The sequence below is a fragment of the Halteromyces radiatus genome (genome assembly GCF_025201355.1).
Source record: "Halteromyces radiatus strain CBS 162.75 chromosome Unknown BX664scaffold_5, whole genome shotgun sequence".
NCBI classification, from domain to species: Eukaryota; Fungi; Mucoromycota; class Mucoromycetes; order Mucorales; family Cunninghamellaceae; genus Halteromyces; species Halteromyces radiatus.
Genome location: NW_026251691.1, coordinates 974,970 through 989,925, shown reverse-complemented (window position 1 = coordinate 989,925; position 14,956 = coordinate 974,970). Strand labels below are relative to the sequence as shown.

Below are 14,956 nucleotides of genomic sequence, written 5' to 3'. Positions count from 1 at the left end.
CTCAACACTTTTTTTTTTTTTAACAATAGCTTGAGATTTTAAGATCACATTTAAGAGTGATTAAAAATATAATATAATTTGAAAATAGAACTGTGTCATTGTTAAACAATACTGATGATTTATTTAAATGAATACCCGGATAGTTATCCATGAGGAGTGATCAATATGAATTGATTCGAAGAAAGATCATTTATATATATATATAGTATAACCAAAATAATAAAATTGATGAATGATAATGGATGATTGTCAATCAGGATTAATATCTACAGTATGAGAATCTGAAAAAAATAATAATTCAAAAGCACGAGAGATTTTTATTTCGATTTATCACAAAAAAAAAAAAAAAAAAATACTAAACTAAATATAACTTAATCTTTTTTTTTTCTAACTTACTGATCAGCGTATGTATTCCCAATCATCAGAGATTTCTTTTGTCCCAGAGATCGCAGATGCAAAGCAGACCATTTGATTTGCAATAATTCGAGTAAATAGGTTTGTTATATAAATAAAACCTATTTCATCGATTCAATGATAAAAGTATAAGTAACTATAAGAAAGAAGATAAATAAAAATAAACATCATTTACCTTGTTGGCACAATAATAAAATATAAAGTATGATTTTTATACTAACACATCACCAATGCGCAAGAGAACCAGGGATAGATATCTTGTTTACATGCGCCTGTTCTAAAGAAATTGTCGTACCAGCATGTTTCGTAAAATAATCTAATCTATATCAAAATATAACCAAACAATCCATGAGAAGAGCAGTTCCTTTTTTTTTTCTTTAGGACATATTTATCCTTTTGATTGTATGTTGCGTGTAATTGTAATATTGTTGAGAATCATTTACTATAACAGAGATAAAAAAGTAAGAAAGTAATTACATATATTTGTATACGTATTTCCTTCAATTTTATTATCTTTTATACTTACTTAGATTCTGATATCTTTGAATCCATTTTTGAATGTAGTAAGTTACGGTTCATCGTACTGCATTATGTTCGAAGGCTTCATAACATGTCTTCAAACAAGGTAAACCAGACGACATTTTCTAATAAAAAGTAAAGGAAAAGGTAAATTGATTTTAGTCTTTTTTTTTTTTTTTGTTTCAAAATACCGTGTTGTATTATACCTACCAATATTCCAACTCCACATGCTTTCGAAATAGGAACAGTTTCGCAAAGAGATTGCCATCTAATATTTGATTCCAAAAACAAGTACTTGCTAATCTTAATATATAGCTGAACCAGTATTATTTCAGTTTTGTAATTCTAATATTTCAATAGCCAGCTCATACATGATATTTGTCAGGTTGTCGTTTCTTCGGTTTCTGTTTTCATGTTTTCAAGGATATAGGTGGAGGCGAATGAATTGATAGCGAAAAAAAAAAAAAAAGAAAAGGAAAAGGAAAAGGAAAGAGGCATAAACAGTTTTGTGCCTTTTTCCATTGTGTTTTAAATGCCGTAGCCAATCATTTTTTCCAGAGAATTCTTACTCCTTGTCAGAATTTTTTTTTGTTCATCTAGCAGTTGTATACTTTTGCAACTCTCTCAAATGTCATCATCATTGCGTCAAATTTGGACTGAACATAAATGAAATGGTTCTCTTTCATTTATATTAATAAACAATTTAGATCTTACCTGTCAATTTAGAGAGTAAATTAAAAATGAAATGTCAATATCGATATTTCTTATCCAATAGTGATCATCGTCCAATAAAATCACCATTAGATTCCTCGCAAAAAACTAACCTGATAACCATCTAATCTCATTTTATCCCTTAACTTATCACCTACTATGTAATGAGCACCAAATCATCTCATCGATTTTTCCAAAAATCGCCTGATGACCCCTCGACAATTGATTTTTTACAGCCAAAATTTAGCTGAGGAATTCGAAATTTTTGGTTGTAAATGCAAAAAAAAAAAGGAAAATGAAATGAATTAAAAGGTCTTATCATGCTTCAAGTTCCATTTTTGAGCTTAAATCTATCTTCATACCATCCCAGCACCATTAACAAAAGATGTGTATACTATCTATGATTACTTCTTCTGTTAGTGAATCAAAAAAAAAAAAAAGCATCTGTCATAATCGAAAAATAGGTCATCTGACACCTAACCTCACTCTCAAAAGTAATCTTCAAATCTACTTGTTTACATTGTTGTTTTGTAGGAAGAGAGTCCAATCATATATAGAAGAAAACGGCATCATCCGAAATCCGGGGTGGCTGAGAGTGATTTTTTTTTTCTACGCGCACAAAAATGTCAACTCTTTTTTTTCTTTCTCCACTTTTTTTTTCTTTTTTTCTTTTCTCTTTTCTCTTGTCTTTATTGTAAACAATGAGTCAATCTATTACTCTTCCTTCTGCATGTGATTTCCATCTTCATCTTCGTCAAGGTGAAATGATGCGTATGGTGACTCCTCAAGTAGCTGCTGGTGGTGTCTCTTTGGCTTACATCATGGTAAATAAATACTATTTGTTCAAAAAAAAAAATGTTATTATTATTATTAAACTGAAATATCTTTAATGACTTGAACAATAAAATAGCCCAATTTACAACCTCCTATTACCAACACAGATCAAGCATTGAAATATAAACAAGAATTGGAAGCATTAGCACCCGAAGTGACATTTTACATGACCCTATATCTTTCACCTGAATTGACAGTGGACGAAATACGCAAGGCCAGCAAGGCAGGTATTGCTGGAGTCAAATCATATCCTCGTGGAGTAACAACCAATAGTGATAATGGTATTGAATCATATGAAATTTATTATCCCGTATTCAAGGCTATGGAAGAAGAAGGTATGGTACTCAACTTACATGGTGAAATTCCCAGTGATCATAACAAGAATATTTGTGTGATGAATGCCGAAGAAAAATTCTTGCCTCAATTGGAAAAGATCCATCGAGCCTTTCCCAACCTCAAGATTGTTTTAGAACATGCTACCTCTGAAGCCGCTGTACAAATGGTTCAACGTCTAGGTGATACGGTTGCTTGTTCCATCACAGTACATCATTTACAACTCATCGTCGATGATTGGGCTGGTCAAGCTCATCATTTCTGTAAACCTGTTGCTAAATATCCTCAAGATCGTCAAGCTTTACGTCAAGTTGTCGCCTCTGGTAAGTCATATCAAAAAAAAAAAAGTATATACAGAAAGATGTGATCTAATAATGATATCATCTTCCTTTTTTTTTTTTTTTTTTTTTTATAGGTCATCCTCGATTCTTCCTTGGAACTGATTCAGCTCCTCATCCTAGTCATGTGAAAGAAACTGCTCACGCTCACGCAGGTGTATTTACCACTCCTCTCGTTCTTCCCTATTTGGCCAAGATCTTTGAAGATATAGGCTGTCTTGATAAACTTGAAAACTTTGCATGTCATTATGGTCGACAATTCTATGGATTATCACAAAAGGAAGGTTTCCAAAATCGTAAGGTGACTTTGATCAAGGAAGAAAATGTCATTGTACCATCCAACTATCAAGTATCTTCTGAAAACCCTCAAGCTGGTGCCGTGGTCCCATTTTTAGCCAACAAGGATATTGGATGGAAAATCTCCCAAAACTTTTACTAGTCAGTGTAGAATAGATATTACATTATTTAGCATAATAAACTTTTATTAGATATGATTGGTATATGATTGGGTTTGTTTTTTTTTTGACAATGGGAGATAATATATTATTTACAATGTTTTTTTTTTTTTTTTTTTTTTTTTTTTTTTTTGTAAATGCGTATTTGCTTATTTTCAATTGTGGGTTTAGTTTGAGGAACATTAGAAAGGTAACTTTTAACATGAATAATAAACAACATCAGAAAAGAATAGGACATGTATTTTGGTTTTTATTTTTAATTATATAATAATGATGATCATCAGTAAGAAAAATAATAATAAAGAATAATAATAAGCTATGTACAAAAAAAAAAATGGATAATGATGACAAAACTAGATGATCATGGTAATAATAATAATAAGAATAGATAGATAGATACAGAGAAGTAAATAAGATAAAGAAATAAGAAAAAAAGGAAGATAGTACCCAATGATTACATCATATCGATAGATTTCTTTGATTTTCGCTTGCGAAGAGTTCCATTGGCAACCTTTTCTTGACGAGTGACCCTCCTTGAACGCATTTCAGTATGACGATTTCGATAAGAATCCACAGCACGCTGAATAAGACCACGACGACCACAAAGTTGATCTTGATTCAACCAACATAGTTTCCAACCCAAAGAGTTACAATTGGTTTCATAATCCCATCGATTCCCTTCATATTTACTTCTTTCAACGTTAGCTCTTGGATAAATCTATATATGGTATATAAAAAAAGTATTTGTTAGCATTGTTTCAGTGGAAAGAAAAAGATTTCCCAGATGACACAATAAATATTTTTTTTTCAGATTCCCTTTTTTGATCACATACCGTATTCTGAGCTTTAAACACGATGGGAAGAGTACTTTCATCCACAGTTTTTACATCAGTACGTATAGTATATTCTTTCACCAATCGATCATGAGAATATAAAAAAGTAATATGTTCAATACCATTGATAGTAACTGATACAGGTTCATGAGCAGTTAAAGAAACAACGGATGCAACAGAAGGATGAGAAGAGGCACGGCGTCGATAAGGTCGATTGGTACGAGAAGGAGGATGATCAGATGCGCGTCGACGATATTTGCTTGCACCATGATTCGATATGGATGACGATGATGATGATGATAAAGATGATAATGATGGTGTTGGTGTATTTGTAAGTGGAGGAGAAGGTGAAGTAAGTATAGAAGAAGAAGAATAAGGCATAGTAGAACGAGGAGGAGTCAAATCACGAGATGGTAATAAAGAAGTCAAAAAACTCAAGTCAAAAGATGAATTTGGAGATTGGTTTGGAGGAGTAGGAGGTAATGATATACTTGATAGATTCAATACTTGTTTTTGTTCATTAATAGAAGAAGGAATCCAAGTATCCAACATATTTTGCCAGGTTTGATTGTTCAATTCATAAGTTTGTAATTCATTTAAAGTTGAAGTTGTTGGTTGTTCAGTATAAGAAGTATAAAAAGAAGACAAGTCATCAGTTCTTTCATCGCGACTAAGTGGTACTGTTGCTGTTGTATTATGTGTTGACATGTTGAAAGGTAAAGTCGTCATTGTAGAATTAAAAAAAAGGAGAGAAGAGAAACAAAAAAAAAAAAAAAGACCATGATTCTTTTTAATTTTTTTTTTTTTCTGTATGAAACCGGATGAAGTAAGAGACGGCATAAAATTTTTTTTTTCTCTCTCTTGGATGAAAAGACGGAGAGTGAATTTAAAACCTACACAATGCGTGAGGATGTGAGAGAAAATTCTTCTTAGTTTGATATACTTTGAACTATTTGTTCTAGTACTATAAAATAGATCATTCTTTAGTTAGTAATACTTTACTAATCATCATCATCATAAACGTTGGTTTAATTGTGATTTCTATTGAATATTTTTTTTTTAAAAGAAAAAAAAGAGAGAAAGAATATGACGTATTTTGATCATCATCATCATCTCACACATAAAAAAAAAAACAGACTATCATTATAATTATATTATACTATATTGTGATTTCACAATCCGAAAAGTTTTGAAGTATAAACGAAAAATGGGAATAAGGATGACAAGTGAAATCATACCACCAAGCTGTTTTTTATTCGACCCATTCAAATACCGCTCCCTTCATTCTCCTTACTTTGAAACCAAATGGTCGAAAATAGGACTAATGTTTAACCTGCACGCTGGTTTACAACATATTTCACTTTACTCATGACAAAAAAAAAAAAAAAGAATAAAAGATCATTATAGTAAAGATTCGCGTTGTTTTAAATGCTATTGTGTTTACCTATTTAATCATCTTGAGTATCATCCGTTTGTTCTCGTCAACAAAAAAAAAAAAAATCGCATAGAATGCGCGGATATGATTCATTTTCCGTAAAAGGCATTATCAATTTCTATTTACAATGATTTTTTTTTCCAGTCTACTGGAACGTCATCATCAACGACGCACTGTAGTAATGGATGATGTATGGTGATGGATGATCTGTGGCAATGAATGATCTGTGGCTGTGGATGATGGATGTCAACGACGGATGATTCCTACTCATTTATGCTATGATTCTTATGCTGGTGATGATTTTTCGCTTTTTTTTTTTTTTTTTTTAAATAACATGTTTCCATCTAATTAAATACAAAAGAATAAATGTTTATAAAAGAGAATAAATTCTTTCTGTAATAATGGCTAGTGATGATGATTCAATAAAAACTATTGTATGGACAAATCGTTACATTTAACATGATCTTGTTCCCAATGATTAGACGCACAGTTATTAAAATAAAGCTGCAGTGAATTCCCAAGCACGTTACACTGTATACCGGAGGACGAAATCTGCGAGAGGAAAAAAAAAAAAAAAAAAAGGAAACCGCACGAGTCAAACGACCGAACTTTTTCCGTATTTCCACAGCAAAATTCTTAATCTTAAATGGAAACAAAAAAAGAGATATCGATGATGTTATATTTTGCATTTCATTCTAAGAATAATAAAAAAAAATAATAACAAGTAATAAAAAATAATAATAGAATCATCACGTAATCAAAGAAAGATGGCTTAATTTTATGGCACAGTCAAAATAGAATCAATCAATCAAAAAAAAAAAAAAAAGACTTCGGTACAACATAACAAGTAGTACAAATAATTTACCCAGAATAGAATAAATATAACGCACACTCAATCTCCGTTTATTCATCCAGACATAAAACATCCTTTTTTAGAGAGTAAAAGAATGTGTTTTTATAGTAATCAGATGTTCAACGTGACGGAAAATGAAATTTGTGTATATATCTTCCATTTAAACTTTTTTTTTCTTTTTTTTCTTTTTTTGTTCCTTTTCTTTCTTTTCCTTTTATTTTTTATTTTTTTATCAACACCTTCCCTTTCCCTTACTTTCCTTTTCGTCCTTCCTTTCCTTTTTATCAATGTATTTTAAATCCATTGCTGCATCCATTGCAGTAGCTCAAACTTTGGTTAGTGCTGCTAACAGTCAAGATTATTGGAAATCATTTCAATCCGGAACTGACCCTAACAATATCACTCTCCCTAACATCAAACAAGTGACATCCAACGATCCTACTACCGAATGTACTTATTACGAAACACCTGCTCAATTCAAGTACGTTGAATCTGAATGGCCTACTATGTGGGAAACTGCTACTTCCAACGGTATGAACAAGACTGCTGAATTCACTGCATTGTACAACTCCATTCCTTGGTCATCTATGCCCAACATTCCTGTTCGTAAGGCTACTTCTGCTGGTGGTTTGGATATGACTGGTTACGATCAAAACAATGATCCCGATTGTTGGTGGTCTGCTTCTACTTGTACCAAGCCCAAGCATCCTGGTATTAACGAAGATATTTATCAATGCCCTGAACCTGATACTTGGGGTCTTACCTATGATGATGGTCCTAACTGCTCTCACAATGCTTTCTATGATTATTTGGAACAACAAAAATTGAAGGCATCCATGTTCTACATTGGTTCCAACGTCGTCAACTGGCCTTATGGTGCTATGCGTGGTATTCATGATGGTCATCATATTAGTGATCATACCTGGAGTCATCAACTTATGACTACTTTGTCTAATCAAGATGTTCTTGCTGAATTGTATTATACTCAAAAGGCTATCAAATTGGTTACTGGTGTTACTCCTCTTTACTGGCGTCCTGTAAGTTTTTTTTTTTTTTTTTTTTTTTTAATATATATTCTAATTTTTTTTTTTTTTTTTTTTGGAATAGGCCTTTGGAGATGTGGATGATCGTGTCCGATGGATTGCTACTCAATTGAACTTGACCACTATTCTCTGGAATCTTGATACTGATGATTGGGCTGCTGGAAACTCTGAACCTGTTGCTACTGTACAAAAGAACTACGATGACTTTGTCCAAATGGGAAGCAATGGTACCTTCTCCAAGAGTGGTAACATTGTATTGACTCACGAAATCGACAATATGACCATGTCCTTGGCTATCGACAACCTTCCTAAGATTCAAAAGAGTTACAAGCACGTTGTGGATGTGGCCACCTGTATGAACATCACCTATCCTTATCAAGAAAAGACCGTCAAATTCCCCTCTTTCTCTGATTATCTTGCTGGACACACTACTAACACTGCTGGTAACAACTCTTCCTCTTCTTCTTCTTCCTCTTCTTCCTCTTCATCCTCTTCTGGTTCTGGCGCTGCTTCTGGTTCCGCTTCTGGCTCTGCTTCTGCTGCTAACCAATCTGCTACTACTTCTGCTGCCATCAAGACTGTCCCTATCGGTACCTTTGCCATGGCTGTCGTTGTTGCTTTTGCTGCTGCCCTTTTCTAGATTAGAAGCTTCGATAATATTTTTTTATATAGTTTATGTACCATTATTATTTATTGATAATAAAAAAAATCATTTGTGATGCTTCTTTTATGCATGATAGGTGATACAGGATGATAGGTGATAACGCATTGGTATGTGAATGATGGATGATTTCTATCTTGATGATTCCTCCGATGATGATTGCTGATACTGGTTGATGTGATATCTAATACTCATGAAACTTTATTTTCCTCATTGGTAAACTGTACCATAAATCATTTCATTTGCATGGAACCCAAAAAAAAAAAAAAATAAAAAAAAAAATAAAAAATAAAAAATAAAAAAAAAAAAATCAAACTAACCAATCAAACCATTGGATAATATCTGAAGGTATTTTGCTGCTGTTTATGCACCTTGATGATCAACTTCAACTATAGTAATAGTATAGTCACTTTGGTTTTCGTGAGTGGTAAAGTATACATATTCTTTACCATTCTCTGTTTTTAATATATTTTGGTATCCGCTTTCCTGGATCTGCTTACTGCAAATCTCCTGACATTTCCTTGTTTCCATAAAATCCCCGCCACTTACTTATCATCATCTATTATAATAATAATAATAATAATAATGATGATGATGATGATGATAATATCGTTTTTATCGATTTTGGATTGATGTTTCTATTTCCTTTCATGGAGCTTATTATTGATTGGTCAAGACATAAAGAGAGAGAGAGAGAGAGAGAGGGACAAAAGATGTGTATCTTAAAAAAAGAAAAAAAGAGATCGTTGATGATTGTCCTGAATCGAATGAAAAAAGGGTTCGCAACTTTAAATTGATATTTCGTTCATTCTTGACCAACGATTTTTCATCGTGCTGTTACTGTTACCAAATGTGTGGTTAACTGATCTTGAAAGTAAAAAATAATCATTGACGGAAGTTCAACAGTCACCCCAAAACAGGAAGGCCAACTTTCACACTCTTTTTTTCCCTCTTTCCTCTTTTTTTTTTTTTTTTTTTTTTTTTTTTTTTTTTTGAATAAAATCTACTCGCCATTCTATTTGTTTACGCACTTTTACGTCGTTAGGCTTACCTTCATTCTATCTTTGTCCCTTCCTATTTTCTTTATCTATTTTTTTTTTGTTTTGTTCTCATCTATCGTTATCTAGTTCCAAACGGCCATGAAGGTACCAAAAGAAAAAGGGATTTTTTGCGGGATATTTTATTCTCATTTTTAAACCATTTCTTTTTGTATAGTTTGGCAAACACATACAAAGTCAACAACTGACAGAATGGAGTTCTCACTATTTGAATTACAAAGGTCTTAAGAAGTTTATCAGCAAACTTCTCAACATGTCTTCCGATGAACTGGCTAAAGCTGGGTTATTGACAGGTGCTGCTCCAGAAGAAGATCGTGCCAAACTATTACAGTCTCAAAAAGCGGCTTTTTTCTTCAAACTAGAACGCGAACTGGAAAAGGTAATCATATCAAGAATATACAAAAACCATTTGAAAGTAATAACAAAATAACACAATATATATTTTATGCATTGACTCAATATAGATCAACTCCTTCTACCTCCAAAAAGAAAATGAACTCAAAATACGGTTACGGACTCTCATCGACAAGAAAAAGATCCTACAAAGTGATACAAGACGACTTAAACATGCTTATACCCTATTGAATGCTATTCAAGAAGCCTTTATTCAATTTGAACAAGAATTGAACAAAATCCAGGTAAACATCTTTGAAAAAATACAAATATTTATACATGTCGTTGTTAATTCTTTTTTTTTTTTTTTTTTTTTAAAAAAAAAAAATATAGAAATACGTTGAACTCAATAATGAAGGCTTTCGAAAAATCTTAAAGAAATGGGACAAGCGATCAAAATCTTCTACCAAAGAACTTTACCTATCCCGACAAATCGATATTCAACCTTGTTTCAACACTCAATTTTTATGTGAACTTGCCGATCTCGCTTCTGCAAATCGAATTGAACTCTCAGATATTCAAGCCGGTATTTCTGTCAACAACGATGATTCTTCTTCTTCTTCCTCAAACGTCAACTCTTCAGCACCTAAAGATGGAATTGATTTATCTGTAGCAACTTCCCAAAAAGCCGATGTCATGGATGATATGGAATTAGAATTGGTCAAAGCGGTTTCTAACAATCAAGGCTCTCTGGTACGCGAAATTCTTGATCGTGCTGTACAACATCCAACTTCTGACGATCGAGATCGACTTTCACGAGTATTTTGGCATGCATGTTCTGAAGGATCTGATGAAATTGTGACCATGTTTATCAACACCAACCTCATCAACTATGAATATGTAGATGATATCAATGAACGATCTTGTCTTCATGTGGCTGCTATGTCTGGACGAAAGGAATTATTAGCATCATGTACGGAACGTGGCGCAAAAGTGAGGGCAACAGATGTATATGGACGAACGGCTTTACATTATGCGACAATGAATGGATTTAGCGATTGTGTTTCCTACCTATTAATGCAGGATGCTGATATTGAATCTCGGGATCATGATGGATTCAGTCCTCTGATATATGCTATTGTTGATGGCCATACTCCCTGTGTTGCTATCTTACTGGACGCTGGTGCGAATATTGAACCAAGTTACGAAGGTGATCACATTCCGTTGTCTTTGGCTTGTCATTGTGGACGTATCGATATTGCTCTTATGCTTTACCACCGAGGTGCCAAAAATTTACCAAATGCTGAAACATTATATCCTCTTCATATTGTCGCTCGTCAAGGTCATGAAGAATTATGTCGGTTGTTATCTCGTCATCCTGCGGATGTGGATGTTCCAGACAAGTACAATTCATGGACTCCTTTGTTTTGGGCTGCCAGTGATGGTCATGAAGAATGTGTTCGGATACTAATTGATGCTGGTGCAAATGTGAATATCAAGGATGAAAATGGAAAAACCGCTTTGTATTATGCTGCCTGGGAAGGTTATATGGATATTGTACAAGTCTTGATCGATGCTGGTTGTAAAACTGAATTAGAACAACAACAAACTGGTCTTGATCATACCACACAACCTCCTCCTTCTATATCACTATCATCATCTCAACAAGCACAACAACCTGTTTCTACTTTGGCTACAACGACGGCAACAACAACAACAACATCAGCATCAACCAATGATGATAATGCCGTGTTAGATGCTGATACTGAATTGGATACTATTCCTTCACTCTCATTACCACCACCAATCATTCCTTTTCGTATCTATGGTCACAATTATTTGGATCGAAAGTATCAAGTACAAATATGTTTACGACAACCACCTATTCGATTGTTTGATAATACTCAAATCTCATCTCTTAAATTGATTATATCGTCTAATCCTGATACTGGTATGATCCCTCATAGTGTCATATTACCATTGGCAGATGATCGGGAAATATTTAGTTTCCAGATCGACAAGTTGGATGAATTTTTCTTGGAATTTGATATCTTTGCTACGTTTGGTTCAAAGGTGCTTGGACGTGGTGTGGCTCTTCCTTTGACTTTCAACTCGGTGGACTTTAAGATTCCAGAGTGTCACTGTACGATTCCTCTTTTGGATAGTCATCTTAAGGTGATTGGTGAACTTGCATACGATTATTCTGTGGTCAAGCCCTTCCGAGGTGTACAATTGGAGATAGGTGGAAGGATTGAAACTTATTGGAAATCAACAAACACAGTATTACCATCATCATCTGCCACTCATTCGGAACGTGCCACTCCTGAACCCGTTTCTTCATCGACTCCAACTTCTTCTTCCATGACAGCAATGACAAGCTCAATGGGATCTACGGTGGGTGATATTACGTCTGCTATTACTGCGACAACAACATCTTCTTCGTCATCCGGTCTTGCTTCCTTTATCACTGCCTCGTCGTTATCGGGTGATTATATCCGTGTGGTGATCCAATTGACCAAAGATTTTGTCCCTGTCGTTTATGCCAATTGGTTGATTGAATATGAAGGTCTTTCTTTGGCTATATCCGATTTATCTTATCAGCAATTCCTTCAATTGGGAACCAAGTTATTCCAACAACACAAGTCTAATGATCACAACTCGTATGACATTTGTCCTCTTACTGGAAATAGTATGATGATCGAAAACTTGAATCAAAATGAACATCGATCTTTCTTATCATTGGAACAAGTGTTAAAGGTAATCATCCTATTGCTATACTAAGAAAAATATAACATTTCCGTATTTATATATACTTTTTTTTTTTTTTTTTTTTTTTTTTAGACTTTGCCTTCATCTATGGGTATCCATTTGGAATTGAAATATCCTTCAGTAACAGATTTGGATCTACATTCCTTTTGTGCTATTGCTGACAGAAATACATTTGTTGATACCATTCTACAATGTATTTATGATCATGTACGATCATTACCACCTCATGCGCCTAATGTTCGAATCTTTTTCTCATCCTTCAATGCTGCTATTTGTACTGTGATCAACTGGAAACAACCCAATTGTAAGTTAAAAAAAAAGAAAATTGTTTGTATATCATTGTTCGCTGATCTTTTTTTTTTTTTTTTTTTTGATTTCATTCTTAGATGCTGTGTTTTACAATACTTGTTGCGGGCTCAATAAGTCTAATGTGCGACGTGGTGTCAAACGAAAACTTGGTCAAGATGAACATATATCAAATCCTTCTCGTTCGTTGGCGGCACAACAAGAGCAACTCATATCTGGTACATCATTGAAGGAAGCCGTTAAATTTGCAAAACGAAACAACTTGCTTGGTATCATTTGTGAAGCCACTCCTTTGGTAAGATGAACAAATATATATATATATATATCAATGTATATTTAATTATTTATGTTATATCTAATAGGTCCAAGTACCTTCGTTGATTAAGAATATCAAAGAAAGTGGACTGATATTGGTTACATCTGGGCAATTCAATCAAGAAGAAGAGTATCAAAGTATTCAAGAACGTTATGGTGTGGATGCTATGATGATCAATCAAGTAGTTCACTTCAATACTACCATGGCTGGGGCTGGTTTTTAGAGAAGAGAAATATCCTGTTTATCTATCCTTTATATTTTTTTTTTTTTACTATTTTACTCTTTCGATCTGTAATTTTAGAACATCCCCTTTCCATCTTATTTTTTTTTTTTTTTTATTTTTATGTTGGTTGTTTTCTCTGATTTTATTTCCCCTTTTCTGCCCCCTTTTTTTTTTAGTTACTGTTGATCATCTTATTCAATTTTTTTTTTTTTTTTTTGCACACTCACAATTACAAATTAGTCACTATTCCCTTTTCTTGTTTCCATTACATCATTAAAAATAAACTATAGGGGATTATTCTCATAGCTGTACATTCTAGTGAATAATGCATGATGATTCTGTGTATTTCTAGGGGCTCCAATAAATGACCACTCAAGATGACTTTTATTTTTTGTGTTAACAGTCCCCAGAACAATTAGCATATACATTCCTTCTCATCATATGAAATAACTGAAGACAAACATTGATCATGTACTTATATTTTATTTGGCAACATCGCAAACATATGAAGACAATAATATATAAATAATAATGACTTTGATACAGTATTTTTCTTTTTTCTTTATTAAAAAATCGTCATGCTAAAGAATAATAATAAAAGAAAAAAGTATTTATGTGTGTATGTGTGCGTGTATGTGTGATGGGAGGGCGGATGTTGACGAAGGGAATGGACGAATTAACTCTAATCAAAGAAACTGTTTAAACAACGGTACCGGAAGCAGAGGCAATACGAGGCCACAAGTCAGCACATTCCTTGGCAACAGGACCAGTAATAGCAGAGCCCTTCATTTCACCCTTGGGGTTGACAATGACACCAGCGTTATCTTCAAAGTAAAGGAAGACACCATCACGACGACGCCAGGCCTTACGTTGACGGATAACAACAGCAGGCATGACTAGAATAATAAAGTAATGAAAAAGGAATATATAATAACAGTCGAAATAGTATTTGTTGAAGAGAAAATGGCCGAGTTGTTGTATTATATATATATGTAAAGAAAAAAAAAGAGATAAGTATGTTTGTGTATACATAAATGTATCTAAATGGATATAAAAAAAAAAAATAAACTTACCCTTCTTTCGCAATTCAGGTTTACCCTTCTTGACGGAAGCAACAACCATATCACCAGCACCGGCGGCAGGAAGTCTATTCAAACGACCCTTGATGTTACGGACAGCAATAACGTACAAGTTCTTAGCACCAGAGTTGTCAGCGCAATTCATGACAGCACCCACGGGTAAACCGAGAGTCATACGGTACTTTGTTCCGGAAATGCTAACTATAATAATTAAAAGTGTGTTAATATATAATGTTCTAAACAAAATTCTTCTAAACCGATCATCGTCTTCATCCATCCATCCATCATTTTTTTTGTTCTAATCGTTTTTCTATCGTTTTCCATCTTCTTCTTCTTCAATAGACATAATCTAAAATGATGGATGATGGTGATTTCATATCTTTGCTTATCGTTTACCTTTAGGCATCTTGAATTGGATTAAGTGAGAGAGGAGGTGAATATCT

At 33.5% G+C, this 14,956-nt stretch overlaps 5 protein-coding genes across 5 annotated transcripts; 3 read left to right on the top strand and 2 right to left on the bottom strand.

Annotated features, from left to right (window-relative positions):
- Positions 1-2,326: 2,326 nt before the first annotated feature.
- Positions 2,327-3,681, top strand: BX664DRAFT_335626 (dihydroorotase, homodimeric type). Its single transcript, XM_051545936.1, has 3 exons — positions 2,327-2,468; positions 2,555-3,134; positions 3,227-3,681. The coding sequence occupies exons 1-3, from the start codon at positions 2,346-2,348 to the stop codon at positions 3,586-3,588; spliced, it is 1,065 nt and encodes a 354-aa protein (XP_051399021.1). The 5' UTR covers positions 2,327-2,345; the 3' UTR covers positions 3,589-3,681.
- A 247-nt stretch (positions 3,682-3,928) lies between these two features.
- On the bottom strand, positions 3,929-5,208 carry BX664DRAFT_386781 (uncharacterized protein). Its single transcript, XM_051549346.1, has 2 exons — positions 4,438-5,208; positions 3,929-4,322 (listed from the first exon to the last, which is right to left on the bottom strand). The coding sequence occupies exons 1-2, from the start codon at positions 5,164-5,166 to the stop codon at positions 4,059-4,061; spliced, it is 993 nt and encodes a 330-aa protein (XP_051399020.1). The 5' UTR covers positions 5,167-5,208; the 3' UTR covers positions 3,929-4,058.
- A 1,720-nt stretch (positions 5,209-6,928) lies between these two features.
- On the top strand, positions 6,929-8,596 carry BX664DRAFT_156249 (uncharacterized protein). The gene is made up of 2 exons (XM_051539917.1): positions 6,929-7,762; positions 7,833-8,596. The coding sequence occupies exons 1-2, from the start codon at positions 7,013-7,015 to the stop codon at positions 8,406-8,408; spliced, it is 1,326 nt and encodes a 441-aa protein (XP_051399019.1). The 5' UTR covers positions 6,929-7,012; the 3' UTR covers positions 8,409-8,596.
- Positions 8,597-9,446: 850 nt separating this feature from the next.
- On the top strand, positions 9,447-13,519 carry BX664DRAFT_156239 (uncharacterized protein). The gene is made up of 7 exons (XM_051539916.1): positions 9,447-9,574; positions 9,645-9,866; positions 9,952-10,125; positions 10,214-12,577; positions 12,662-12,893; positions 12,976-13,190; positions 13,258-13,519. Exons 1-7 carry the CDS (start codon positions 9,569-9,571, stop codon positions 13,432-13,434), a joined length of 3,390 nt encoding a protein of 1,129 aa, XP_051399018.1. The 5' UTR covers positions 9,447-9,568; the 3' UTR covers positions 13,435-13,519.
- Positions 13,520-14,133: 614 nt separating this feature from the next.
- On the bottom strand, positions 14,134-14,919 carry BX664DRAFT_350770 (60S ribosomal protein L23; the record flags this gene model as incomplete). The annotated part of the gene is made up of 3 exons (XM_051547636.1): positions 14,134-14,330; positions 14,508-14,714; positions 14,910-14,919. The coding sequence occupies 3 exons, from the start codon at positions 14,917-14,919 to the stop codon at positions 14,134-14,136; spliced, it is 414 nt and encodes a 137-aa protein (XP_051399017.1).
- Between the last annotated feature and the right edge of the window lie 37 nt (positions 14,920-14,956).